A 27,254-nucleotide genomic window follows, 5' to 3' on the forward strand; every position below is an offset into this window, starting at 1 on the left:
TGGTCCCAACTGCCTTGAGAACATTCACAAGCTCCTCCTGTGTAGTTCTGGGCTGATCCCTCACTTTTCTCATGGTCATCTTTACCTCATGAGGCAAAATCTTGCATGTAGCTCCAGATCGAGGGCGATTGATGGTTATTTTGTATTTCTTCTATTTGCGAATAATCACTGCAACAGTTGTCTCCTTCTCACCAAGCTTCTTGCTGATGGTCTTGTAGCTCATTCCAGCCTTGGGCAGATCTACAATCTTGTCCTCGATGTCCTTTGACAGCTCTTTGGTCTTGCCCATAATTGTGAGGTTTGAATGGAAGAAAGAGATTCTGTGGACAGGTGTCTTTGATAGGGGATCAAACACTTTTTTTACTCACTGAACTGCAATTCAATTTATAACAATTGTATCGTGTTTTTTCTAGATTTTTGGTTGATATTCTATCTCTATCATTTAAAATACCTATGATAACAATTATAGACCCTTCAATTCTTTGTAAGTGGGCAAACAAACAAAATCTGCAGGGGATAAAATAATTATTTTCCTCATTGTATAATACAATTTGTACAAAAGTTAGGATCATAAAAGTAATTTATGATCCATAGTCCTCCCTTTTTATTTAAAAGGAGACCACTACAACACAATTAATTCAGTATTAATTCATGGCGATTCTAAAGATTCTCTGTTGCAACATCGATGAGTTGACTTGCTATTTAAAGTGTCTGACCCATTGTCCTTACTTACTCCATGACTCCTTCTACTGGAGCTGCTAGACTGATGTTATGTATAAATACTTTGTCCTGGTAGTGAAAGGTTTTTTTGTAATGTTCATTTTACAGTACTGTATGAAAATATGAAATTTAAGAACCGCAAGCAAACAGAGTAAATTATATCGACAAAGAAAGAAAATTCTACTTCTGCTTCTTGATAACTGCAAGCAAAGCAAAAAAAAAAAAAAAGGCACGCTGACAGTAATCACATGCTCAACAAACCAGTGTGATATTGCAGTCTTCTGAGTGCTAACTGGTGGTGGACAACTGATGTTCGTTTGAACAAAGAGGAGTGGTGGTCTTTCGAGAAGAGGAGGCACAATAAACAAGTAACCTTCACTGAGCTGCTGAATCTAAAAGCATCTAGTTGACTGCCATAAACTATTTGACGAGCCACAGGCAAGGCGTACTGGTCAAAGATGGCTTTGGTTGTTCACCTGTTGGCTTGTATCTTTGGGACTGGTGCATGGGTGGCCATCAACGGCTTATGGGTTGAACTTCCACTCATCGTTAATGAACTGCCAGAAGGATGGTACTTACCTTCTTACCTCACTATACTCATCCAAATGGCCAACATCGGGCCTTTGTTTATTACCGTAATGCATAAGTGGAAGCCTGGGAGGCTAAAGGAAGTTTGGGTCATATACACCATAATCGTTTTGGGAATCGTGGCATTATTCCTTATGGCTTTTTTCTGGAAAGAAACCACCTGGATAGGAGGCCAGTTACACAGTACAGGATTCCTGGTCTTGACCTTTTTCCTATCTTTTGTAGATTGCACTTCATCTGTAACCTTTCTACCATTCATGATGCAACTGCAACCCAAGTATATAACAACATACTTTATCGGTGAGGGGCTTAGCGGGCTCATCCCAGGTCTTTTATCCTTGATCCAAGGCGTAGGAATGATGAAGTGCATTAATGTGACACACACTGAGAATGTGACACAAGGATGGTTAAATACCACAGAAATCGATCACTATATACAGGCTCAATATCTCCCAGCCAATTTCTCTGTTCAGGTCTTCCTTTTTCTTTTGTTCATCATGATGGTTTTCTGTTTGCTGGCTTTTTTCTTCCTAAGTAGGCATTCTCAGAAGAAAACCCTTCAAAGTACAAGCACCGTGAATTCCTACTCAGCAACGGACATAACATATGACACAGGGCCTTCAGAGGTGAGCGAGGAAGGTGTAAGCACCAGCAATGAGAATTCTCCAGAGTCTGAAGCAAACAAAGTGGTGTACTCATATGGCCATTATGCACTCATATACTTCCTCACTGCATGGGTGAATGCCCTCACCAATGGAGTTCTTCCTTCAGTACAGACATACTCATGCATGCCATATGGTAATCTGGCATACCACCTGGCAGCAGCCCTTGGATCCATGGCAAATCCTATAGCTTGTCTGATTGCCATGTTCTTACCTAGCAGGTGAGTGTTGGTGTTTCTATCTTAAAGCACACACATGTAATATTTAGTACTGTGCAAAGGTTTTAGGCAGGTGTGAAAAAAATGCTGTAAATGAAGAATGCTTTCAGAAATAGAAGCGTTAATAGTTTATTTTTTTCAATTAACAAAATGGAAAGTAAATGAACAGAAGAGAAATCCAAATCCAATCAATGTTTGGTGAGACCACCCTTTACCTTCAAACCAGCATGAATCATTCTAAGTATACTTGCACACAGTTTTGGACGGAACTCGGCAGGTAGGTTGTTCCAAACATCTTGGAGAACTAAGCACAGATCTTTGATGGATGTAGGCTACCTCAAATCCTTCTGTCTCTTCATGTAGTCCCAGACAGACTCCATGATGGTGAGATTAGGGCTTTGTGCGGGCCAAACCATCACTTCCAGGATTCCTTGTTCTTCTTTACTGAATAGAGTTCTTAATGACATTGGCTTATGTTTGGGGTCATTGTTCTACTGCAGAATAAATTCGAGGCCAATCACACTCCTCCCTGATGGATATGATGGATGATGATGGATATGTATGATACCTATGATAGATACGTATCTGCCTGTATTTCTCCCCATTGAGGACACCATTGATCCTGACCAAATCACCAACTCCATTTGCAGAAATGCAGCTCCAAACTCCCTCCACCATGCTTCACTGTTGCCTGGAGACACTCATTATTGTACCACTCTCTAGCACTTTGTCAACAAACTGCCTCCTCCTGCTGCCATTTTTCTGTACCCCAGTTCCTATGGTTTCGCCAGAGATGTATAGAGTACTAGAGACCCAGACTTGAGTAGAAGTTGAAGTGCTCTTTAAGCACCACACTTAAGTAGAAGTACTAAAGTATTCAACATTTTTTGTACTTAAGTATTGCAAGTAGTTTATTTTAAAATGTACTACTCAAGTACTGAAAGTAAAAGCACAAGTATTGTGTTATGTATGTATTAAAGAAAGTAGTCAAAAGGCCAGGGCCCCCTCCCATTTTAGATCCCCCTTAGAGCAGGCCAGGGTCCCCCTCCCATTATAGATCCCCCTTAGAGCAGGCCAGGGCCCCCCTCCCATTAAAGATCCCACTTAGAGCAGGCCAGGGTCCCCCTCCCATTAAAGATCCCACTTAGAGCAGCCCAGGGTCCCCCTCCCATTAAAGATCCCCCTTAGAGCAGGCCAGGGACCCCCTCCCATTAAAGATCCCACTTAGAGCAGGCCAGGGTCCCCCTCCCATTAAAGATCCCACTTAGAGCAGCCCAGGGTCCCCCTCCCATTAAAGATCCCCCTTAGAGCAGGCCAGGGACCCCCTCCCATTATAGATTCCCCTTAGAGCAGGCCAGTGTCCCCCTCCCATTATAGATTCCCCTTAGAGCAGGCCAGTGTCCCCCTCCCATTATAGATCCCCCTTAGAGTAGGGCAGGCCAGGGCAGGTCCCTCCCCCCATTGAATAGATCTGATCCCCTTAGTGAGTGACTTGACTTCAAGACAGTTCTTACTTCTCCTACCTTAGGCTGTCTCGAGTCCTCCAGCCTTTCTCTCCACAGTCCCCAGTCCAGTCCCCCCTGCTGAAAGAAGAATATATTCCTACCTCCATCCAGTTCTCCCGCGCTGGGCGGCCGCGCTGCACAGTGCCCAGAGACAGTCTAATAGTCTAGACTCTAGTAACTCACAGTCCCTCCCCCAGCCAGGGCCCAGAGAGATCACTCTGCAGGCAGGTGTCTCTCCTCTCTCGCCACCACCACTTCACTTAAGAGCCGAGCGGGAGGCGGCACTCGGGCCGAGCCGAGGGAGGGCAGAGGCGGCGAGGCTCTGCCCCTGAGCCATCTCATCGGGTCAGGGATTGGTTGTGAGTCTCAGAGACAGTGAGACTCGAGTAAAAAAAGTCGGTTTGGAATGGAATGATTCGTAACATTTTTATAATTCTAACGAGTAACGATGCAGCACATAAAAAAATATTGGAGTAAAAGTATTAAACTCATCGAAAATATGTACTGAAGTAAAAGTGGAAGTAGGAGAAAAAATTATACTCTAGTAAAGCACAGATACCACCTTTTAGTACTTAAGTACAGTAGTGAAGTAGTTCTACTTCGTTACTATACATCTCTGGGTTTCGTACATAGTTGAGTCGCTTAGCCTTGTTTCCAAATCCTATGCATGAAAACATAGGCATTGGGGTGCAGAAAAATTGTTTAGGCATCTAATTCTCAACCCTTTTTCCTCCAATCAACCCCCCCCCCCCCCCCCCACACACACACACACGAGCCCCAGTCTAACATAAAGGCATGATGTTGTTTAAAAAGAATGATCTATTAATCTGATTACAATCCAATTGTTATTACTGCACAATCTTAAAACGTAGCAAAATGATATGACAAAAGGGACAGCCTAAAGCCTTAAACCATCTATTCAAACTGTATCCAACTTAGATAGGTCTCAATACATAACTGTTTTTAGAGCTAAAGGAGAATGCAGTATACAATCAGACTACATGTATGTTCAGCTTTGGACTTACTGAATACAGCCACTTACACAATAATATTGATTCCTTTTTACTTAGAATGGGAGTGCAGCTAATATGCAAATTAGACCTTTTCTACAACCTGTCACGATCCTATGCCCATCCCATCTACTATGTTATTATACTCTATTTTTTGATTGACAGAACAGCTGACATGTTAAAAATGATAGAACGCTTCCCCTGCATTACAGGGACTGAGTTTTTTTTCTTCTCCTAAGGCATAAGGGCAGCTGTCATATACAAGAACTATAATTAAAATGTAAAGGCAAGGAGTAGAGTTCCCTTCCTAACAAAAATTACATATGGTCGTTGTGAACAAAAATAATACACTGCCTGGCCAAAAAAAAGTCGCCATCTGGAATTAACTAAGCAACTAACTAAACTAAGCATGCAGTAACTCTCCTATTACATAGTTACTGGATGTGCCCAAGGAATGAGGTCAGCTGACTACCTGAATATACTGAATGACCAGGTTATTCCATCAATGGATTTTTTCTTCCCTGATGGCACGGCTATATTCCAAGATGACATTAACAGGATTAATCGGGCTCAAATTGTGAAAGAGTGGTTCAGGGAGCATGAGACATCATTGTCACACATGGATTGGCCACCACAGAGTCCAGAACTCAACCCCATTGAGAATCTTTTGGAAGTGCTTGAGAAGGCTTTGCGCAGTGCTCCGACTCTCCCATCATCAATACAAGATCTTGGTGAAAATTTAATGCAACACCGGACATAAAAAAATCTTGTGACATTGCAGAAGCTTATCGAAACAATGCCACAACAAATGCGTGCCGTAATCAAAGCCAACAAAATATTAGAGTGAGTGACCTTTTTTTTGGTGGCGACATTTTTTTTTTTTTGGCCAGGCAGGGTACTTCTCTCAGCTCATTTCTGCAACCTGTTGTCTACAGACAAGTCAGACTCTATATTGTACAGATTATAAAATGAAGTATTATCCAAATACACTGTGCACTATATTTGCATGGCAAGTTCACTTGGAAGTGCAGTCGCTGTAGATCTGAGGGGAAGATTTGAAATGCGGGGAAGATCTGCTGATTTCTGTCATCCAATCACGTGCAAGCAAAAATGCTGTTTTTTATTTTCCTTGCATGCCCCCCTTAGATCTACAGCGAATGCACTTCCAAGCTTGTAGTGCACAGTGGATTTGCCTTTAGTAAATCAACCACTATGTCCTGGGGTTGTCTTTACCCACATTGTTTACTGTATTCTATGTCTGTTGACATTTGGCCCAATAAACTTTTTTCTGATTAAAAAAAAAAAAAAAAAAAGTCCAGTTGAGCTTATGGGATAAGTCAACTAAATACATTTGAGGTGCATCAAAAAAAAAAAAGATGTGCAAAATCTTACAAATAATTTTCTTCAAAAAGAAACCTTGGCCTAAGTAGGAAAGCCTGTAACCTGCCAGCATGCTGTAGAGAAGAATCCATGTTCTCTGTGTGGAAACAGTGGTCTCTATGCAGAGGTCTGAAATGCTTCCTGCTGAGTCAGACATATAGCTCTGGAATCAGCTAAGCTCATTGTCACTGCTGATTGGAAAACTGTAAGACTTTGTTAGTATTCCCCATGATTAAGCTCCATGGGGCGGAGCGAAGCGGATTGGGGGCGTGGTCTGACTGGAGTCCGGGCTGCCATTCATCTCTCTGCATGCACATGAGTCTGCTTATTGATGTATGGCTTATAGATCTTTTCCTTTGACATTGCTGCAGCTTGGAGCTAGGAAGAGCTCCCTGTCCCTGCCTGCACTCACTGCAGTCTAGTTGGACTTTACCTCTTTACCTGAGCAGCACCTAATTTTGTCTTTTTGGGTCACTTTGTTTCTATTGTTTTGGTGCATCTGGAATGTATTCAGCTGAATTAAAGTAAAATTTCAGTTGGTCTATAAACATCTCTTGGCAGGTAAGGCCCCTTTCACACTTGTGCGACCTAAAAGTCACTCAATTTTACCGCAACTTTTTGCTGCAATTTTGACTGGACTTAAAGCAATGCCTGTGTAATCTTGAGGTCTATAGACCTCAAAACGCATCAAAAGTGCAGGGACTACTTTGAAGTTGCACAGATATGAACGGTATTCATTGGAAATCAGAGTACGACTTGTGATGCGACTTTGCAGCCCCAATTCTCAGGACAAGTCGCACAAGTGTGAAAGGGGCCTAAAGCAGTATATGGACCTGTTTACACAAGTGTTACCCTCTGAAGAGCAATCACTGGTGGATCGCCTTTCTGAGAGCATTTGACAAGCCAAGAGGAGGCAATATGTTGCCTACTAACTACCTTTTTAAATCCCTAAAAGCCGGCACCACTGTGCCACAAGATGGTGGTGCAGCTCTATGCATGGGTCACCTGTGGTTGGTGATACTTCCAACCAAACACGACAGGGGGGTTACTTTTTGCAAAGCATCACAGCCTTGGCATGTGTGTACCCCCATACGGCTGCTTTTGCAGCTTGAGGGAGAAGGCAGTAAAAATGTGGCTCAACTGCCCGTTTTTACTGGCTTCGTTTAATCTAGCCTTTGTGTTTTAATTTTGTATTTAGCTGTTTGGTTAGAATAAATGGCTGCCTTCAGGCTCAAACAAAAGTTACACTTTAACCGTTTTGTTGCACTCTCAAGTAAATTCTTTTGCAGCTTCTCACTTCTCTCAGCTGTTGTACAAATGACATTAGAACATTGTGTCCCCTGTGCCACTTGCAGTTCACTTGTCATTGCAATGGAAGAAAAAATGGCAAACGTTTAGAAACCTTACTAGATGATAAGCCTAATGCACTGCTAACATTACCCTGAAATGACCTGTATGGTTACTCCTTCAGGTCTCTTGTCAGTCTGGTCTTCTGGTCGGTGCTTGGGACAGGATTTGGGGCTTACAACATGATGACGGCAGTGATGAGTCCGTGCCCCATTCTACAAAGTACTAACTGGGGTGTTGCCCTTATTGTAAGTACAAAAAGTTACATTTCTTATTTATTGTATGACTTTCCAAAAAAATACCTAAGCGTCTCCAACAGTAAACTGTTTTTTTTTTTTTTTTGTATCTTTTAGCTTAGTTTACAGTGGGGATCGAAAGTTTGGCCACCCCAGGTAAAAATTTGTATTAATGTGCATAAAGAAGCCAAGGAAAGATGGAAAAATCTCCAAAAGGCATCAAATTACAGATTAGACATTCTTATATGTCAACAAAAGTTAGATTTTATTTCCATCATTTACACTTTCAAAATAGCAGAAAACAAAAAAATGGTGTCTGCAGAAGTTTGGGCACCCTGCAGAGTTAATATCTTGTACTGCCCCCTTTGGCAAGTATCACAGCTTGTAAACGCTTTTTGTAGCCAGCCAAGAGTCTTTCAATTCTTGTTTGAGGTATCTTTGCCCATTCTTCCTTACAGAAGTCTTCCAGTTCTTTTAGATTTATGGGCTGTCTGTCACGCACTGCTCTTTTAAGGTCTATCCATAGATTTTCAATTATGTTGAGGTCAGGAGATTGTGAAGGCCATGGCAAAACCTTCAGTTTACGCCTCTTGATGTAATCCCCCGTGGATTACGAGGTGTGTTTGGGATCATTATCCATTTGTAGAAGCCATCCTCTCTTTAACTTCAGCTTTTTCACAGATGGCATCAAGTTACCATCCAAAATTTGCTGAAATTTTATTGAATCAATTTTTCCTTCTACTCGTGAGATGTTCCCTGTGCCACTGGCTGCAATATAACCCCAAAGCATGATTGATCCATCCCCATGCTTAACAGTTGGACAGAGGTTCTTTTCATTTAATTCTGTGCCCCTTCTTCTCCAAACGTACCTTTGCTAATTCCGGCCAAAAAGTTAAATTTTAACCTCATCGGTCCACAGAACTTGTTTCCAAAATGCATCAGGCTTGTCTATATGTTCATTTGCAAAGTTCAAACGCTGATTTTTGTGGTGAGGATGTAGAAGAGGTTTTCTTCTGATGACTCTTCCATGAAGACCATATTTGTACAAGTATCTCTTTATAGTGGAGTAGTGTACCACAACTCCAGTGTCTGCCAGATCTTTCTGGAGGGATCGTGCAGTCAAACGTGGGTTTTGAATTGTTTTTCTCACAATCCTGCGAGCTGTTCTGTCTGATATTTTTCTTGGTCTTCCAGGTCTTGCTTTAACTTCCACTCTTCCTGATGACTGCCATTTCTTAATTACATTCCGAACAGAGGATATTGACATCTGAAAACGCTTTGCTATCTTCTTATAGCCTTCTCCACCTTTGTGAGTGTCAACTATTTTCAGTTTCAGCTTTCTAGGCAACTGCTTAGAAGATCCCATGGTGCTGATTGTTGGGGCAAGGTCAGATGAGTCTGGGCATTTAAAACCTTTGAGATTGACATCACCTGGTCTTCCCAGACGATGATTGAGAACAATCCATGACACTGAAAGGTCTCAGCCTTGCAAAGGGGGCAGTGCATGCTATAAATTCTGCAGGGTGCCCAAACTTTTGCAGATGCCATTTTATGTTTTTTTGTCATTTTGAAAGTGTCAATGATGGAAATAAAATCTAACTTTTGTTGACATATTATAAGAATGTCTAATCTGTAATTTGATGCCCTTTGAAAATTTTTCCATCTTTCCTTGGCTTCTTTATGCACCTTAATACAAATTTTTACCTGGGGTGCCCAAACTTTCGATCCCCACTGTATGTATTTCTGTGTTTATTTCAGTTGTCTTGGCAAAAAAACACAAATTCATTGTTTCTTTTTTGATTTCGTTATTCTCTTGAGCTTTTTTTCTTTCTCTCTCTCTCTCTCACGTTTTCTGTCTCTAGCTTTTTCTTCCATTCTCTCAAGCTTTTCCATCTCTCTCTTTCTCTCTCTCTCTCTCTAGCTTTTTCTCTTTTGCTTTTTTTTTTAGACCTTTTTCTATTTTTCTTTCTTTCCTTTTTCCCTTCTTTCTCTCTTTAATTCCTTCTTTCGCTAATTCCATCTTACTTTCTCTCTCTCTCTCTCTGTCTTTCTACTTTACTTCTTTTTTTCTTTTGTTTCTCTCTTTCTCCCTAGCTTTTTTTATTTTTTTCTCTCTCTTTTTCTGTTTCTCTCTCTAGCTTTTTCTTTCTTTCTGGCATTCTTTTTCCATCTCTCTCTTGCTTTTTCTCTTTCACTTAGACATGTGCGGTTTGTTTAGTTCCAAATACATATTTAGATGAGTTTTTCGTTATTCGGATATGTCCTGTAACAGAACCGCGACCCACAATGGGCTTGTGTGCTTCCGTCAGTATACAGCTTCCTTCAGTCTTGAACATAGATATCAGATATTCTAGCCACCCTACATACAAGACTAGCCGAGAATAGCTTGTATAAGATCTGGAACATTTATTGAATAAACTCACACTGAATATATACCCCACCAGGTCAGGCGCCTGATGATTACATTATCCTATGCAGATGAAAATATGTACAGAAATATAATTAACATATCTAAGGAATAACCAACACAAACAGTATTCTACTTTCCCACTAGCAACTAATAGATGACAGTGATTTAATTAACTTGAACTAATTAACTAGCAGACTTGCCGTCATAGAGCTCATGAAGTACAATACATATTATTATAAGTGTAAACACATCACACCTTAATACACAGACAATGCTTTGATTATTTAGGAGTCACAGACTTCATGGCAACATGGTATAGGTCTAACAGTGTAAAGTGGGATTAAATCTTCGTAGATTTCATGAGGTATATTGTTGATAAAAATTACTGTCTCATTTGAAGTAATCCAAACCATATTCTCAGTGTCCATTAAGTAATTGTCCACCATATTCTTGGTCACCCTGTGACCCTAAGAGACAGTGGGTGACTTACACACAAGAGGGGCCGGGGGATATGGAAAATGGGTTTCCAGAGTTCTCAAAGCTGGCCCCCCAACCAAAGTGACTCTCGTCACATGCCCGAATACCCGAATTACAGTATAAACGAAGTTTACAAAATTTTCTAACGAAACGAATTTCGTTTGAATTTCTGAAATTCAAATCGAATTTTACATCAAATTCCATTCAAATTCCAACTTAGGGCTTTTGATGGACCATTTACCTCTCTTTGATGGGGAGGAGAAGGAAAGAAGAAGTAGAATAATGAAAAATAATAAAACTTGCTCAAGTAACTATGGCACGTACAATATAAGTACGGACTAGCTAAAGAGATTAATCATTAGGGAATAAGAAAGGGGGCAAAACAAATGGAATCATTTAAACCTGGTGGTTCAGTCACCTGAAGGGAAAAAAAAACATCTAGTTTCAATTTGTAATATCCTACAATCAAAATCACCCCCTCTTGGAGCCGGATGTATTCGTTCTAATGCCAGAAATCTGAGGCTATCAGGTTTGTATTGATGTTTAGAAGTGTCTCACAATTGGTTTTTCAACTATACCTAAAGTAGCATCGTCCACATGATCTTTGATGTGTCTCCAGAATTGCCTTTTGGTTTTCCCAATGTAGAAAGAACCACAACTGCATGTTAGTACATATATGATACCAATTGTATAAGGGTCCTTTCACACGGCTCCCGGTCCGACGAGGCCCGTTCTGCTCAGCGGGGGATTGATCCGTCGATCCCCGCTGAGCAGGCGGATGACAGCTCCGTCTCCACTCTGTCTGGGGGAAAAGGGGGTATGCATTGGGGAGAAGAATATCTTTATCGTCATTGATGAATCTGCAATACTGACATTGGCCACATTTATAGGTTCCTCTAGGAAGGGATCTACAAGCATCTGGGGCCCCATCCAGGGGAAAAATAACTGGATACTACCGTATCTTTGATGGATCTATTTCTACGAAAAGTAATTTGTGGTCTAGTATCAATGAAACAACCAATGGTGGGATCACCATTTCAAAATAATGCTGTTTTTGTTAAGCTAAAGGTGATTTAAAGAGTCATTGTAATCGTTTGATGAAGATTTTTCTTTTGTTTGTTCAATTTGCCACATTCGAATCAGAAAAAAAATCTAACATTTTTGATTCAACCAATTCAAAATTTATAGTTTTGTACATTTCGAATCGAAAAAATTCAGTAAATTCAAAGGAAATTTGAAAAAGGCCTAAAACGAATTTCGAATATGAATTCTGGATACGAATTCCGAATAAAAACTGAACGAATCAACCGAATTTAACGAAACCAAATAACTAGATTAATGAATCTAAACGAAACAAAACAAATTTTTTTGTCATGCACATGTCTACTTTCACTCTTTTTCTAGAGCTTTCTCTCTCTCTCTTTAATTATTTCTTACTTTCTCTCTCTCTCTCTAATTCTCTTTCTTTCCCTCTCACTCTCCCCCTTTCTCTTTCTTTATCTCTCTTTCTTTCTCCTTCCCTTTCTTTTTTCTCTTTTTCCTGAGAGCTCAGGGGAAATTAAAAAAAATCCCAGGGCACCAGACATAAAACCAATCTGCCTGAACACAGAAAACTCTGTAAAGGCTTTGGTACTCGGGTACATGCTTATACCCGAACAGTTACTCTTCTTATACAAGTCAAGCTGAATGCAAAGCCAACTAGATGCACTGAAAATGCTCAATGCAACTCAAGATCAACTTGATGGAGCTTACAATTTAAAGTGGAAGTTCAGTCAAATTCAAACTAAGCCCAAACCTACTACTACCCCATTCTAAGACTATTCTAACTACTCTGTGAAAGAAAAAGATGTCTTCTATACTTACCTATTCTGAAGCTGCTCTGGCCTGGTCACATGATTGGGTCCCAGCAGCGACTTCAGTGTAGAGGAGGGACAGCCAACAATAAATGCCCCATAGCAAGCATAGAGGTGAAATTTTCGCCCAGGCCCTGCAGCCGTTATTGCTGCCACTCCTCTACACTGAAGCTGGCCCTAGGACCTGATCATGTGACGAGACCAGAGTGGCCTCAGTGTAGGTAAGTATAGACATCTTTTCATTCACAGGGTAATTAGAATAGTCTTAGATTTGGAGTGGGAGTAGGTTAAGGCTTTGTTAAAATTTGTCTGGACTTATACTTTAACCACTTAAGGACCACCCCACATACAATTACTGCGGCAGGAGGGCCCTTAAGCGCAAAATCACATATCTGTACGTGATTATTTAGAAAGTCTCTAGGGGGCGCACGTGCGCTGCTGGCCAACCGCGATCATTCAGGAGAATGACAGAAAGGCGGTCTGCCTATGTAAACAAGGCAGGCCGCTGTTCTGTCGGACAGAAAGAGAGCGATCTTGTGTTCCTACTAATCAGGAACACAGATCTCTCTCTTCCTGCAGTCAGTCCATCCCCCACAAAGTTAGAAAGCACTCCCTAGGAGCACACTTAACCGTTTGATTGCCCCTGATGTTAACCCCTTCCCTGCCAGTGTCATTAGTACAGTAACAGTGCATATTTTGAGCACTGATCACTGTATTGGTGTCACTGGTCCCCAAAAAAGTGTCACTTAGTGTCAGATTTGTCCGCCGCAATGCCACAGTCCTGCTAAAATTGCTGATTGCCGCCATTACTAATAAAAACGATTTAAAAAAATAAAAAGTCCACAAATCTATCCCATAGTTTGTAGACGCTATAACTTTTGTGCAAACCAATCAATATACTCTTTTTGGGATTTTTTTTAACCAAAAATATGTAGCAGAATACAAATTGGCCTAAACTGATAAAGAAATTGGATTTTTTATTTTTTTTATTAGATATGTTTTACAGTAGAAAGTAAAAAATATTGTTTTGTTTTTTGAAAATTGTCAGTCTTTTTTTGCTTATAGCGCAAAAAAAAAAAAACGCAGAGGTGATCGAATACCACCAAAAGAAAAATCTATTTGTGGGAAAAAAGGACATCAATTTTATTTGGGTACAATGTTGCAGGACCGCGCAACTGTCAGTTAAAGTAACACAGTGCCGTATCGCAAAAAATGGCCTGGTCATTAAGAGGGTAAAACCTACCGGAGCTGAAAGGGTTCAATGTAAATAATTCAGGTTAAAGCAGCACAATAGCAACAGCCCACATACTTTCCTTATACAATTGTTGAAGAATTATTTTTTTAATGAGTGATCTTCTACATTTACTGAGTTGCAGATATTTTTTGCTGTCACAAGGTGGCGCTGTGTTCCTTTTTTTCCCCCAATATAAGCACCAAGGTAACTTCACTTTCCTGCAGCATTAGTGAAAGTAATACTTAGAAGGACTAACATAATACTTCCACTTTCTTAGATATTAGAAGTAATTTGTGATGCAGTAAGTAATGTAAGAAAAGTCCACGGTGAAACTGGCAATGCCCCCCCCCTGACTTATTTGTTGTCACTAGTTCAAAATATGAAGCCTGTAGCTCAAGGAAGAAACAAATACGTGGACAGTGAGTTGGGCAATGGCTACTGCCATCAATTGCCTCTCACACAGGGTTATTGTCTCTCAGTGGATTCATGTTAAAGAGAACCTTTCACCAAAAAAGTGCTACTTGGTCATGCAGACTGATACTTTACATTGTAGCAAAGTGTCATTTCTTCAGTGTTGTCACATGGAAATATATAATAATATATTTACAGAAATGTGAGGGGTGTACTCACTTTTGTGAGATACTGTATATATATATATATATATATATATATAAATATATATGAAGAGAAATACTATTGCTATTGCTGAGCCTCTTTCTGAAAATGTGTGCCTGGCTTTCACTAGTTTCAATAATTTGAGTCACTGGACCAGAAGAAGTGTGCAGGCCAGGAATTCTAAATTTGTTAGAGGAGAAGTACAGCCAAAGCTTGTTTGGTTGTAGTTCTGTGGATCACAAAAGTGCAGTTCGCTCTGCACTCCTGTAACCCGTTTTCAGCAGAAAGCAGGCTGACCTCACAGAGCTGGTCGAGGCCCAAGAAAGATCGTTATCATATGGTCGGGATCCGCGGACGTGCCTGGACCGACACATGGCTCAGCCTTTCAACGAGCCGGTGAGACTGAGCTGGCCGCTCCCGCCCCCATCCACAGCTCAGTGCTCCAGTGAGCGAGGAGAGAGCAGAGCAGACAGCAGTGACTGACAGTCATCAGATCCCTGCTCAGGGAGCTCTGAGAACAGAGCGATCTGTGGTGTTTGATCGCTCGGTTCTCAGTGTTAGAGCCGGCAGGGAGCACATGCAGCATCAGACAGATGCTGAATCTACCTAGGTAAGTTTGAATCTGAAAAAAGTTTTATAAGGCCTGGTAATTAAATATTATTTAAAAGATAACTAAACCCAAGAACAAACTGATATGTATAGCAGCCTACAGTCCTATGATGAGGTGGCAGCATTATATACACAGAGAAGAATTTGCCCACGGGACTTTCACAAGGGAGTGAGCTGGCATGTATAGGGCATAGGGGTTTCTCAGTCCCAAATTCACACACACATTATATATAAATGGCTGCATTAGTTTTCTTTCTTTTCAAGTGAAGAAAATTTTCAAAAAATACAGAAAATGCCTAATTATCTAGGGAGATATGAAGTGTCCTGGTCACTTCCTGTAACCTGCACCGCAGAATATCTTCCTAGCTATGTTTTATAAACTACCCATTGCCCAAACCCCCCGATGTAAATGTGATTAGGACATATGGACAGGTTTGTAGTCTCTATCACAAGAACAACCTAGGGCAGTGATGGCGAACCTTGGCACCCCAGATGTTTTGGAACTACATTTCCCATGATGCTCATGCACGCTGCAGTGTAGTTGAGTAGGCCAGTGATGGCGAACCTTGGCACCCCACATGTTTTGAAACTACATTTCCCATAATGCTAAACTACACTGCAGAGTGCATGAGCATCATGGGAAATGTAGTTCCAAAACATCTGGGGTACCAAGGTTCGCCATCACTGGCCTACTCAACTACACTGCAGCGTGCATGAGCATCATGGGAAATGTAGTTCCAAAACATCTGGGGTGCCAAGGTTCGCAATCACTGGCCTAGGGCAACCACCATGGTTGCCTCCATAGATACAGTGGAGAAGTGACGTAGCCACCCCAGGATAGGAACGCTGTTTATTTGCAGGATCACCAAGTGAAAAGAAAGCAAAAGAAGCTTGAAAGTTTGAGAAAAGGAAAATGGATGCAGCTGCCACACCAAGAACTAGCTGCGATATATTATATTTTTAGTTGTGGGTTTTAAATACAAAGGGCTGTTTCACACCACATGCAGTCCAGTGTGTTTTTTTTTCTGCATCACAAAAGCATGGGCTGTAGGCTACATTGATTTCAATGATTTCAAAGTTCACACCAGTGCAGTGTGTTCCAGTTCAGTCAACTGAAATAGAACATGCTGCTTCTTTTCTGCAAGGAACTGCTCTGGAACGCAGCAAAAAGCATCAACGCAAAGCATCAGTGCAAAACGCACTGCAATGTATCTGAAAGCATCAGCAATCCACCAGAATGCATTACAGCAGAAAAAAAATCAGGACATTTTGAGAAAAAAAAAGGAAGGAAAAAAAACTGCACTTAAATGTATCTGAAGGCATCAGAAACGCACTAGAATACATTACAGCAGAAAAAGAAATCAGGAAATTTTGGGAAAAAATTTGGAAAAAGAAACACACTGGAATGCATTAAAAATACATCATAAAACGCATAAAAACACACATCGGAATGCATCAAAAACACACATACAGAAATGCATCCGGACTGCGTTTCTGTGGTGTGAACTGGCCCTAAATGAACAGATCAGAATAGCAGCCTGGAAAAATAGAATTTTTGTAAGGACTTACCGTAAAATTATTTTCTCTGAGTCCTCTGACAGTCGCCGCCCGATGGTATTAGCCTTCACTAATACACTAAATTCACTAATATACTAATTCACTAAATTTGCCTAGCCTTGCTCCTGCAGAGGGCGCCATTACCCATTAGTGAAGTCTAATACCATCGGGCGGCGACTGTCAGAGGACGTAAGAGAAATAGCATTTTCAGAAATGGCAGCCCCATACATCTAATAGTATTGATGGCCTTGAATCCACCTTTAGCTGCTAGCTTCGGATTTGTCATCTTTAGTAGTTCCTCAGATTATAGTGCAGCTGATGATGATCATGGCTTGCTTGTGAGTTGAAGTTACATACATGTGTATTATAGGCAGCTACAGATCTCCAAAGAAATATTCTAAAAGATTTCTAGCTACTCCAAAATACTTCTACAAATCTGCTTCTGTACCCTGGCCCTGAGAGTCTCAATCAAACTTCATACTTAAAGTGGAGTTCCACCCAAAAGTGGAATTTCCGCTTTAAGACCTTCTGACTCCCTGACATGCTACATTTGGCATCGCCCTAGATGTTTAACCTCTTCCCAGCCAGTGTCATTAGTACAGTGACAGTGCATATTTTTAGCACTGCTCACTGTATTAGTGTCACTGGTTCCCACAAAGTGTCAGTGTCTGATTGTCCGCCGCAATATCGCAGTCCCGCTATAAGTCGCTGATCCCTGCCATTACTAGTATAAAAAAATCATTAAATAAATAACATTTCCAGTATATATACCAAAAATTTTTTAGACGCTATAACTTTCACGTAAACCCATTAATATACGCTTATTACCAAAAATATGTAGCGAAATACATATTGGCCTAAATTTATGAAGAAATTAGATTTTTTAAATTTTTCGATTTTTACATATTTATTTATTGGATATGTTTTAAAGCAGAAAAGTAAAAAATATTGTTTTTCTTCTTAAAAATTGACGGTCTTTTTTTGTTTATTGCGCAAAAAAATGAAAAAAAAAAAAAACCCAGAAGTGATCACATACCACCAAAAGAAAGCTCTATTTGTGGGGAAAAAAATTACATAAATTTAATTTATACAGCATTGCATGACGGCGCAATTGTTAATTAAAGTAATGCAGTGCCATATCGCAAAAAAATGGCCTGGTCATGAAGGGGGGTAAATCTTCTGGAATATAATTGGTTAACTGTTGACACTTATATTTGTGTAATAACTGCAAAAAATACCTGTTGATCCTGCCAGGAATCTGTTGAGCTGATAACTTCTCTCTGTCTGTGCTACACGCTTATCAGTTACATTGTTCCCACTTCTCTCTGTGGACTACAGAAAACACCTCCATATGTTATGTAGATGAGGAGAGGAGGGATGATTGTAAAGTCTCATTTTTTTTTCTATTAAAATAACAAACATGTTATACTTCCCTCCTCTGTGCAGTTGGTTTTGTACAGAGCAGCCCAGATCCTCCTCTTCTCGGGTCCCTGGCTGGAGCTCCTAGCCCCTCCCACCTGTTGCGTGCCCCCACAGCAAGCAGCTTGCTATGGGGGCACCTGAGCCGAGCTGCAGCACCATGTATCCATTCCAACACAGAGCTGCCGTTCATTGACAGTAGCGGGAGCCAATGGCGCTGCTGCTGTATCTAAGCCAATCAGGAGAGAGAGTCCCCGGTGGCTGAGGCACTCATGGACATTGCTGGATAGAGATGGGCTCAGGTAAGTATTGGAGGGGGGGAGGGGCTGGGGTAGGAGGAAGGGCTGCTGCACACAGAAGGCTTTTTATGTTAAAGAGGAAGTAAACTCTGCATTCCTTTTTGCGATTTTCATTTCATGTGATATAAAAACGTATTTGCAATCCTTGCACAGTATAATGTATACATAGTCGTGGCTTACTTACTATCTTTTAGTAGTTTGTAAAAAATTTGTCTTCCGGGAATCGGTGGCACCATTTTAAGTACGTTTTTTTCTGACTCATCTTTGGACGTCATTTCCGCCCTTCCTTGATTCCCCTGCTGAAATCTCACGCATGCGCGACCATTTATTATCCAAGCCTCTTTCTTCAGATGATTGCCGCTAGAGGTTTACTCCCCTTGTGATGTCACACTGTCACAAGCGGAGAATGTAGAAGCTGGGAATGAAAGCCCAGTCTTGCGAGTCTGCAAAGCTGTGCCGCAGACAGCGGAACTCTCGTAGACGGCATGCCGTATATAGGAAAGCGGCGCACACAGGGGCGGCCTGTCCATTAAGGGAGCAGGGGCGCCGCCCACCCTATCCAATGCGTCCGGCCCCCTAATTTACATGCAGGGCGCCGGACGCATGGATTCCAATAGGGAATGTTTTTTTTTTTGAAGCACGTGATTAGAGCCAGAGGCTCTAATAGGCTTCAGAAAAGGGTGGGCTCGGGGCGCACCCGGTTGTGTGACAATAGCGAATTAATATTCGCTACTGTCACACTCACTCTCCTCCCAGCCAATCAGGAAGAGGGTTGTGAGTCCCCTTTCCTGATTGGCTGAAAAGAGAAGCGATCTTACTGGCCAGTGGCCAGGAAGAGGCAGAAGACACACGGCGGCTGGAGGAGGACAGCGGGTCAGCCATCCAGCACTCCCCGACTCCTGACAGGAAGAGGGAGGTAAGAAGGCAGAGGGGGGGGGAGGAGGAATGTGTCGCCTGACTGACCCCACGACCCGACCAACCGGGGGAGGGGGGGGTGTGGGTTGTGCGCATTGGTTCGCCCCCCCAATTCATACATACACATTCATACATACACATACCAAGGCCAATTTAGACAGGAGTCAATTAACCTACCAGCATGTCTTTGAAGTGTAGGAGGAAACCTGCATACCCTGAGGAAACCCGTCCAGGCACAGAGGGAACATGCAAACTCCAGGCAGGTAGTGTGATGGTTGGGATTCATACCAGCAACCCTTTTGCTGCTAGATGAAAATGCTAACCATCACACCACTCAGTGTCTGGTTAAAGCTTGTAGGAAGAGTTTTCATTCTACTCTGACTGTCCTATGAAGCTGTCCTATGAGTCCTATGACCCCTGACCCTCTGTCTGGACAGTGCTGATTGGCCGTGTGCTGATCACATGCACCCTCCCAAGAACAAAACAAAAAAACTCTCTAGCAATACACACCAAACTGAGCATGTGCAGCTTGCCCCCAAAGGATTTGTGTTATCAGGAGATGGATTGGGGACTGTGGAAGAAGGGGGGGATCTGTGCATACAGGATCAAACAGCCTTTTTTTTTTTTTACACAGTGCAGAGGATCAACCCCTTAGGTTCCACAGTGCATATAACAAGCATGCTTTACTGCATATACAGACTGGTTCTACTGTTGTGGGTTTAGTAACACTTTAATATCATAGTAGGTAACTATTGTACTGACATGTGTTTCTTTTAATCTCCCATCAGGTCATCTCTTGGGTTCTCTTTATCGGTACGCTGAGTTACGTCAAAGTAATGATTGGGGTGATTCTACGCAGCCAGAGTCACAGTGCCCTCGTATGGTGTGGAGCGGTAGTGCAGTTGGGATCCATGATTGGGGCCCTTGTTATGTTCCCAATGGTCAACGTGTATGGGTTCTTCAAACCAGCTGACCTTTGCAATACGAACTGTCCTAGCTAAGGGTTTTGATAAATGACTGGAAGGACACTAAACATACAGAAATATATACCTCTACATACAAAGCCCAGTTCAGAGCACTACAAGGTATAAATATATGTATCTTTATACATAGAGATGATTTAATAATGCACACTTTAACTAGGGGATGCCTCTTCTTATATTACTTGTGCAATGTTTTTTGTATGCTTCAATTTTTAACAAGATGCTCCAAAGTATTCTACATTTGAGGTACAAAAAATACTTGAACTTTATCATGCAAGTATAGAGTAACAACATCCTGGTCACCTCTTCCAACAATGAATCCCTGGAAGGTGTTACACAACTATGCAGCTGTTTACTCACAATACTTTTTGGGGTCCACGAGAGTGAAAGTGCTTTCCAAGGGTAATATGGATGGGTGTGTCAGGACCCGGGTCTGAACCTGCAACCTCTACAGTTGTCTGGCTGTGGCTCTTCTGGCTGTGCCACCAGATTCCTTTTACTTTTCAACTTGATCTGGTTGGATTCTGTTGTATGATACCGCAACAGCAACCAACACCTCTGCTGGAGAGCAAAAAAAAAAAAAAGACATCTCTTAAAAGTACAGAATTATAGGTACTGTAGCTTTAGAAAATGTTGCAGGCCAATTATAAAACATTAAAGTAGGGCACCAACTTAAAGTGTTCTTAAACTTAAAACTAAAAATGTATTATTTTTCTATTATAATTTATTATATTGCAACTTAGCAATCATTAGATGTGGTGGCTGCATCAGTTTTTTCTTTTCTTTGGCTTTTCCCCCTGGTGCTCTGACCAGTAATACTCCTCCAGCATTAGTGAGACACAACTCTGGAGGAATGAGAACAGGAGGCATAGCAGAGAGCAGCATTGTCAGTTTGGGGGGAGGGTAGTGTTAAATGTATTAGCAGATTTGAATACACTAACAAATTGAAGCCAAACTCCAGCCTACACTTCACTTATAAACTATTAACCACTTAAGCCCCGGAAGATTTTACCCCCTTCCTGACCAGGGCCTATTTTGCGATTCGGCACTGCGTGACTTTAACGGACAATTGCGCGGTCGTGCGACGCTGTACCCAAATAAAATTGATGTCCTTTTTTCCCACAAACAGAGCTTTTTTTTGGTGGTATTTGATCACCTGTGCGATATTTTGATCATGCGCTATAAACAAAAAAAGAGCGTCAATTTTGCAAAAATAACAATATTTTTCACATTTTTTTATATGAAATTCCCCCCCAAAAAAATGTAAAAATCTAAATTTTTTAACATTTTAGGCCATTTTTTTTTTACCATATGTTTGGTAAAAAAAAATCGCAAAAAGCGTATTTTGATTGGTTTGCGCAAAAGTTATTGCATTTACTAACAAAGGGAAAGATTTTTGTCATTTTTGTTGGTTTTTTTTTTAGCGCGTAATGGCGGCGATCTGCGATTTTTTTTTGCGTGACTGCGACATTGGGGCGGACAGATCGGACCCTTGACTAACATTGACACTTTTGGGGTTACCAGTGACATTACTACAGTAATCAGTGCTATACATATGAACTGTTACTGTAAAAATGACACTGGCAGTGAAGGAGTTAACTGTATTGGAGAGGGAGGGGTTAAGTGTGTCCTAGGGGCGTGTTTCTAACTGTGATTGGCTGTGGCTTGATGTGTAAGAACAATGATCAACGGTCCTACATAGTGGAACCGTTTGATCACCATTCTTACGCAGGGAGAACTGACAGGCGGCTTTGTTTACACTAGCCGAATGCCTTTCTCCCGCTGTCACGGACGATCGCGAGTGCCCGGCGGGCACACGCGCGGGGGGTCCGTGACCGAGCGGGAGCGCGCATCCAGCGGCGCGCGCGCGCTCTCAAAACCCTTACAGGCTAGCGACGTAGCCCTACGTCGCTCTGCCTGTGAGGGGCTGACTGCCGACGTAAATAGTCGTGCGGCAGTCGGCAAGTGGTTAACAGTTACAGCAAACAGTTTTCTTCATTTTGGGATAAAGGTTTTGCATGAATAAATAAAAGCTGATCATTTTAATCGCCCCTGTCAGTATTAGGTAGTTTGTCCCATACATGTAAACTGATACATCCTGCTGGAGACTTGCTGGCTGGATCGCCAGATGAAAATAGAAGAAAGAAAGCCTAAAAAAGGAAACTAATGCAGCCATCAGATTTAAGGAATGTAAGCTGTAATATAATAAATGTTTGCTTTTGGGTTTAATACTGCTTTATATCCACCATGTAAAAATATAGTCATTTGTAAAGAATTCATCTCACCTATCTAGGCTCCAGGCTGTCCCTGGATTGTTGGAAGCTGTCAAATAATACAAAAACATCCGTAATGCGTGGCTCCAGTAATCAGGAGTTCACGTGCACAGGGACAAGTTTTTCAGAATGCAAAGGGGGTGGGGTGTTTGTCAATGAAACGTTACCATACCTTTGCATTACAACTTGTTTGATCTAATTAAATAAACAATGTAACTGCATAATGCTTTTCTGAATGTAAAGATAGAGGTGGACATGAGGTGACAGTCACCCAGTATGTTCCACGTATATGGACCATTGTTGATGGACTTTAGCCTTAGGCAAATGAAGATGTATTTTTGTGTATTCACACACACACACACACACACACACACAAAAATGTTGTGCATTTGTGATCCATTTAGGATACTTCTGAGACCATTTAGAGCAGTGGTCTCCAAACTGCGGCCCGGAGGCCAGATGCGGCCCTTTGCTTGCCTTTACCTGGCCCCTGTGGCACTATTACACCAACTGACACCAGTGATGGGGCACCATTCCCCCTACTGGGATGTGAGAAGGGGGAAATGCTTAAACACCTGTATTCATTCCCCCTACTGATGCCATCAATGGCGCACTATTCCTCCCATTAAAACCAATGATGGGGCATTTTCTACTCCCAATAGCCACGGTCCAGCCCCCCTAAAGCCTGAAGGACAGTAAACCGACCCCCTGTTTAGAAAGTTTGGAGACCCCTGATTTAGAGTTTACTGACAGGTGCATTTGGCATTTGACATGTAGTAAACCTGCATTTTGACTTGTCGTTGACCTCCTTCTAAGCTGCATCAACCTACGGTCAGAGGTCAAGCTCGGAGACTAGTAGCTAGAACAGTAGAGAGGCTCCCAGGGACCAGCAGGATAGGTATACAAGCAGGTTGTCAGGGTCCGGACTGGCAGCAGGTGATGGCACTGGAGGTGGATCCTCTGTGTCAGTGAGGGATTGGCGTGGACCGTACCAGGGGACCGGTTCTAAGTTACTACCGGTTTTCACCAGAGCCCGCCGCAAGGCGGGATGGACTTGCTGCGGCGGTAGCAACCAGGTCGTATCCTCCGGTAACGGCTCAACCTCAAAGACAGCTGATTCAGGCGCGGTACAGAAGGACAAGGCAAAGGCAAGGTCAGACGGAGCAAAGGGTCAAGGCAGGCGGCAAGGTTCGTAGTCAGGGGCAACAGCAGAAGGTCAGATACACAAGCAGGGAACGATACACCAAAAGCTTTCTCAAGGTACCAAAGGCAACAAGATCCGGCAAGGACAGGAAGGGGAAGTGGGTTTTTATTGAATTTGGGCTGATTGGACCAGGCACCAATTAGTGGTGCACTGGCCCTTTAAATTTACATGCTGCGGCGCGCGCGCGCCCTAGGGAGCGGGGCCGCGCGCGCCGAGAGGAGGAAGGAACCCGGCGTGCGCCGGGAGCAGAGAGGACCCGGCGGGTGAGTTCCGCTAATGCGGGGGAACAGCGCTCATGGTCGGGGACGCCGACCAGAGCGCTGCAGCCCGCAGGACGCCTTGAGTGCTCCGGGGAAGCCACGGAACCCGGAGCACTCGGCGTTACACAGGTCAACCTGGCAGATGATGCGGGCTCAACCGAGGTGTGAAGTCTAAGCACTAACCGGTATTCATCAGAACTCCTGATGGTGGAGATCAGTTTTGCTGCACGTTAGTACCAGGTCACAGTTCTCAGGATCATCCCACCAGGAGGTGAGCAAGCCGGGGTCCAGTAGCAGATATAGCAGGTAGGGATCAATCAAAAGCGTAGTCAATAAACAAGCCAAAAGTCAATAACAAGTGTTTGCAGATTGTGATCAAGCAGAAACCTAGTTGAGAAACAACCCATAGGTCAGTAACAAGTGGTAGGGAAGATATGGATGACAGCAGGAGTGACAAGAGAGGGATATTGGCTGGAGATGGCACAATAATCAGACAAAAAGGATCTCCAAAAGCATGGCTTAAATAGGACCTTCATGGGAGGAGCAAAGGGTTCAAGAGAAACAAGACATAAGGCAAGGTTGTCTAAGAAATCAGGCAGGGAGCTGTCTAGCATCTCAAGTGACTCAGCAAAAAGAGTTATTGCCAGAAACCCCCGAGGTCCAGGGTTCAGATCCAGGTCCTGCTGGGAAGGAAGCAGTAGTATGAACCAAAGTCTGTCGACACAGGCCCTAGGAGTGGCTCCTGACCCCACTGACCAGCCAGTGGTGAAGATGTCCATTTTGTAGGTTAAAAACCCTGTTTCAATCACTATTGTTCAAAGTGATGATAAGTGGTGGCCATAGAGTCTACTTTTGCATATCTTCTTTGTTTCTTCTATTTACTTATTAAAGAAGGCATACAGTCAAAGGTCGTTCTGCACTCCTGTGACCCATTTTCAGCAGACAGCAGGCTTAAGCCCACTATCCGCTGATGTCACAAAGCCTGTCCAGGCTTATGAAAGATTGCAACCATATAGTCAAGATCTGTCCACATGCCTGGACTGGCACCCGGCTCAACCTCTCAGTGAGCCGCTTATAGCCCGAGCCGGCCACTCCTGCCCCCTCCACAGCCCAGCGCTCCAGTGAGCGCCGGGGTGCAGAGTAGAGAGCCTCTTTTAATGTATTTATTTACCATTTATTTTACAAGCATGTTCACAGTAATGCTGACGCCATACGATGGAAGTTCCAAAGTCCAACTGGCCATGCAGGTCCTCAGAAGTCTGCAGGAAGCCCTGGAGTCCGCCGATACATACAATACCAGAAGCCTGAGTACACACTAGCATTAGAGGCCCAAAAAATAATTTTCTCTTCCGTTCATTGACGGACACAGCTTCTGATTCTTCATAACCATTGAGTTATACTGCCCCAAACAGGAATAGGACACTAGATGGGAAAAAGCTTGAATACACCTATGGGTAGTCCCAGGGGGTATACACCCACTCTCAGCTATAGGCACTCAGTTTTTTTCAGTCAGGAGATAAGACCTAGTTCCTTGCTGGGATCTCTGGTCCTGGCAATTTTTTCATTTTGAATATAATTTTTTTTCCCCTCTTTTTATTATTTTGTTCCTGTGAGAACTACAATCAAGTAGGACTGGGCAACGAACTGAATAATATAGATCCTTAGGGTCCCCCCAGTCCAGCCAGCGAGCGCGTGCAGACCGCGATCCGCGCTAGGTCGCCCGTGACATTGCCCCACTGGACAGGGGCTGGCCTGCGAGTTAAACGTCTCGTGAGGACGCATACGAACTGGCTTCGGCCTGAGTCACAGCGTTTCCTCCTGGCCGACAGCACCCACATTACGATGGAGCGGTGTTCTGTCCGGAACGGTGTCCACCCTGTTCCTGGTATGGTAAGTAGCTGCCTCCCCTACCCCTGGAGGGTTTTGGGGTGGATGTGGGCCCCTCCCTGGGATGGTTGGACCTCCTGGTTTCCCTTCCTTCCCCCCAGACCGTGTCAATTTTTGGTCACTTTGGGTCTTTCAGCCCTCCCTTCACCCCCCTCCTCCTCCTCCCTGGTTGGGGTTATGAGCTGGCTGTTGCCACATACTTTTAAGGGGGGGCTGGTTGGAGTTGCTGTTGACCGAGCTGCTAACTGGGTTTTCCTGGTGCGCAACGGGGGGTTAAGCAGGGTTCCCTGCCATCCCGGGGTTGGTGACTTGGGCAGGGATGTCCACTAGGCTCCCTGTGGCGGTTGTTGGGCTGGAGGAGCAGATAGTTTAGCATTCATGCGCCTCACGTGGCCGCATATGGCCGTAAAATTAGGGCGTGGCTTTGCGGCCTACTACTCGGAAACTACGTGAGGCGGCCCCTGTGAGCGTGTTTGAAGCCACTGTCTTCCGTTTGGGCATCTGCCTTCCCCTCCGCTGCCCCTGGGTGGTCGGGTCCACTGGGGCTCGCATCCTGGCGATCGGGCACCCTCAAAAATTTAGGCCATGCGGCTGAGTTGGGCGCTGCCATGGGGGGGGGGGGGCTAGTGTGTTTAGCTGAAGCCTCCACTCTTCCTTTGGGCTTCTGCTGGGCTGAGGGCCATATGGTCAGCTTGGCACCTCCCTTGGACCGGGTGGCGCTGTGGGGGCGCTTCATTTTTAATCACAGTCTTGCCACCATTATTTTGTGGGGCACCTGCCTTGTTTTAGCGAGGGTACCCTGCCTGCGTGTCTGTGTCACAGCAGGCAGCCCCCTTTTAAGGGGGCTATGTCCTATTTTGTCCTCTATGGAGGGCTCGGAGGGTGAATCCCTTGTTTTTTTGCCGGGTCCGATAGGTGGTCCATTTGTGGACCCTTGGCCGGCGTCCACTTGTGGGATTGAAGTCAGCAGCTTCCCCTGATTGTTATGTTTTCAGGGTGAGCTCAGTATATAGCGACCCTACTGGGTCTGCGTCCACGCACCCTGAGTGCTCAGATAGTGAGGATGATTCTTCTGCTGCTTTAGCCATGCTTAAATAGGCACTAGTGGATGCACTGTTTGTGTCAGTGTGTGAAACTTTAAAAATGGAAGTTGCGGCTAATGCCGCGTCGGAGGCACCGGTTTCTTGTGGCACCCACAGGCCCTCTAAAGCGGCAAGGGTGTTCCTCTTTCCGCTTACCTTGACAACTTGTCACAAAACAGTGGGGTTGTCCAAAACGCAGTGGTTGCTAGGCGTTTTTGCTTGCGGTATCCTTATTAGGATTTACTGCGTTAAAGGTGGGCGGTCCCTCCTTTAGTGGCCTCGCCGGTTTCCAGGTCAAATTGTTTACCTTTATTCTGGTTCAGGAGTCCCCGACCTTTACAGGTCCAGCTAATAAGAGGGCGGATGCTCTGGCCCGCCATATGTGCGCTATGGCTGGTTCGGCAATTAGGCGGGTAATTACTATTGCCCTGGTGTTGCAAACTCTGACCGAGTGGGCTAAGTTTTTATGCCGGAACCTGGAGGGAGAACAGCTTCCCCGTTTTTGCGGAGC

The 27,254-nt window shown here is 43.4% G+C and overlaps 1 protein-coding gene across 1 annotated transcript; it reads left to right on the forward strand.

Moving 5' to 3' along the window:
* The first annotated feature begins 948 nt into the window (after positions 1-948).
* Positions 949-20,449, forward strand: SLC52A3 (solute carrier family 52 member 3). The gene is made up of 3 exons (XM_082271658.1): positions 949-2,191; positions 7,555-7,678; positions 19,843-20,449. Exons 1-3 carry the CDS (start codon positions 1,179-1,181, stop codon positions 20,053-20,055), a joined length of 1,350 nt encoding a protein of 449 aa, XP_082127784.1. The 5' UTR covers positions 949-1,178; the 3' UTR covers positions 20,056-20,449.
* Positions 20,450-27,254: the final 6,805 nt, after the last annotated feature.

This window comes from Pelophylax lessonae, assembly GCF_965119305.1.
Source record: "Pelophylax lessonae genome assembly, chromosome: 11".
Taxonomy (NCBI): domain Eukaryota; kingdom Metazoa; phylum Chordata; class Amphibia; order Anura; family Ranidae; genus Pelophylax; species Pelophylax lessonae.

Coding starts and splice junctions, on each gene's coding strand:
- SLC52A3 (XM_082271658.1), top strand. CDS start 1,179: ATGGCTTTGGTTGTTCACCTGTTGGCTTGTATCTTTGGGACTGGTGCA. Junction 2,192..7,554: donor GCCATGTTCTTACCTAGCAG/GTGAGTGTTGGT, acceptor TTACTCCTTCAG/GTCTCTTGTCAGTCTGGTCT. Junction 7,679..19,842: donor ACTGGGGTGTTGCCCTTATT/GTAAGTACAAAA, acceptor ATCTCCCATCAG/GTCATCTCTTGGGTTCTCTT.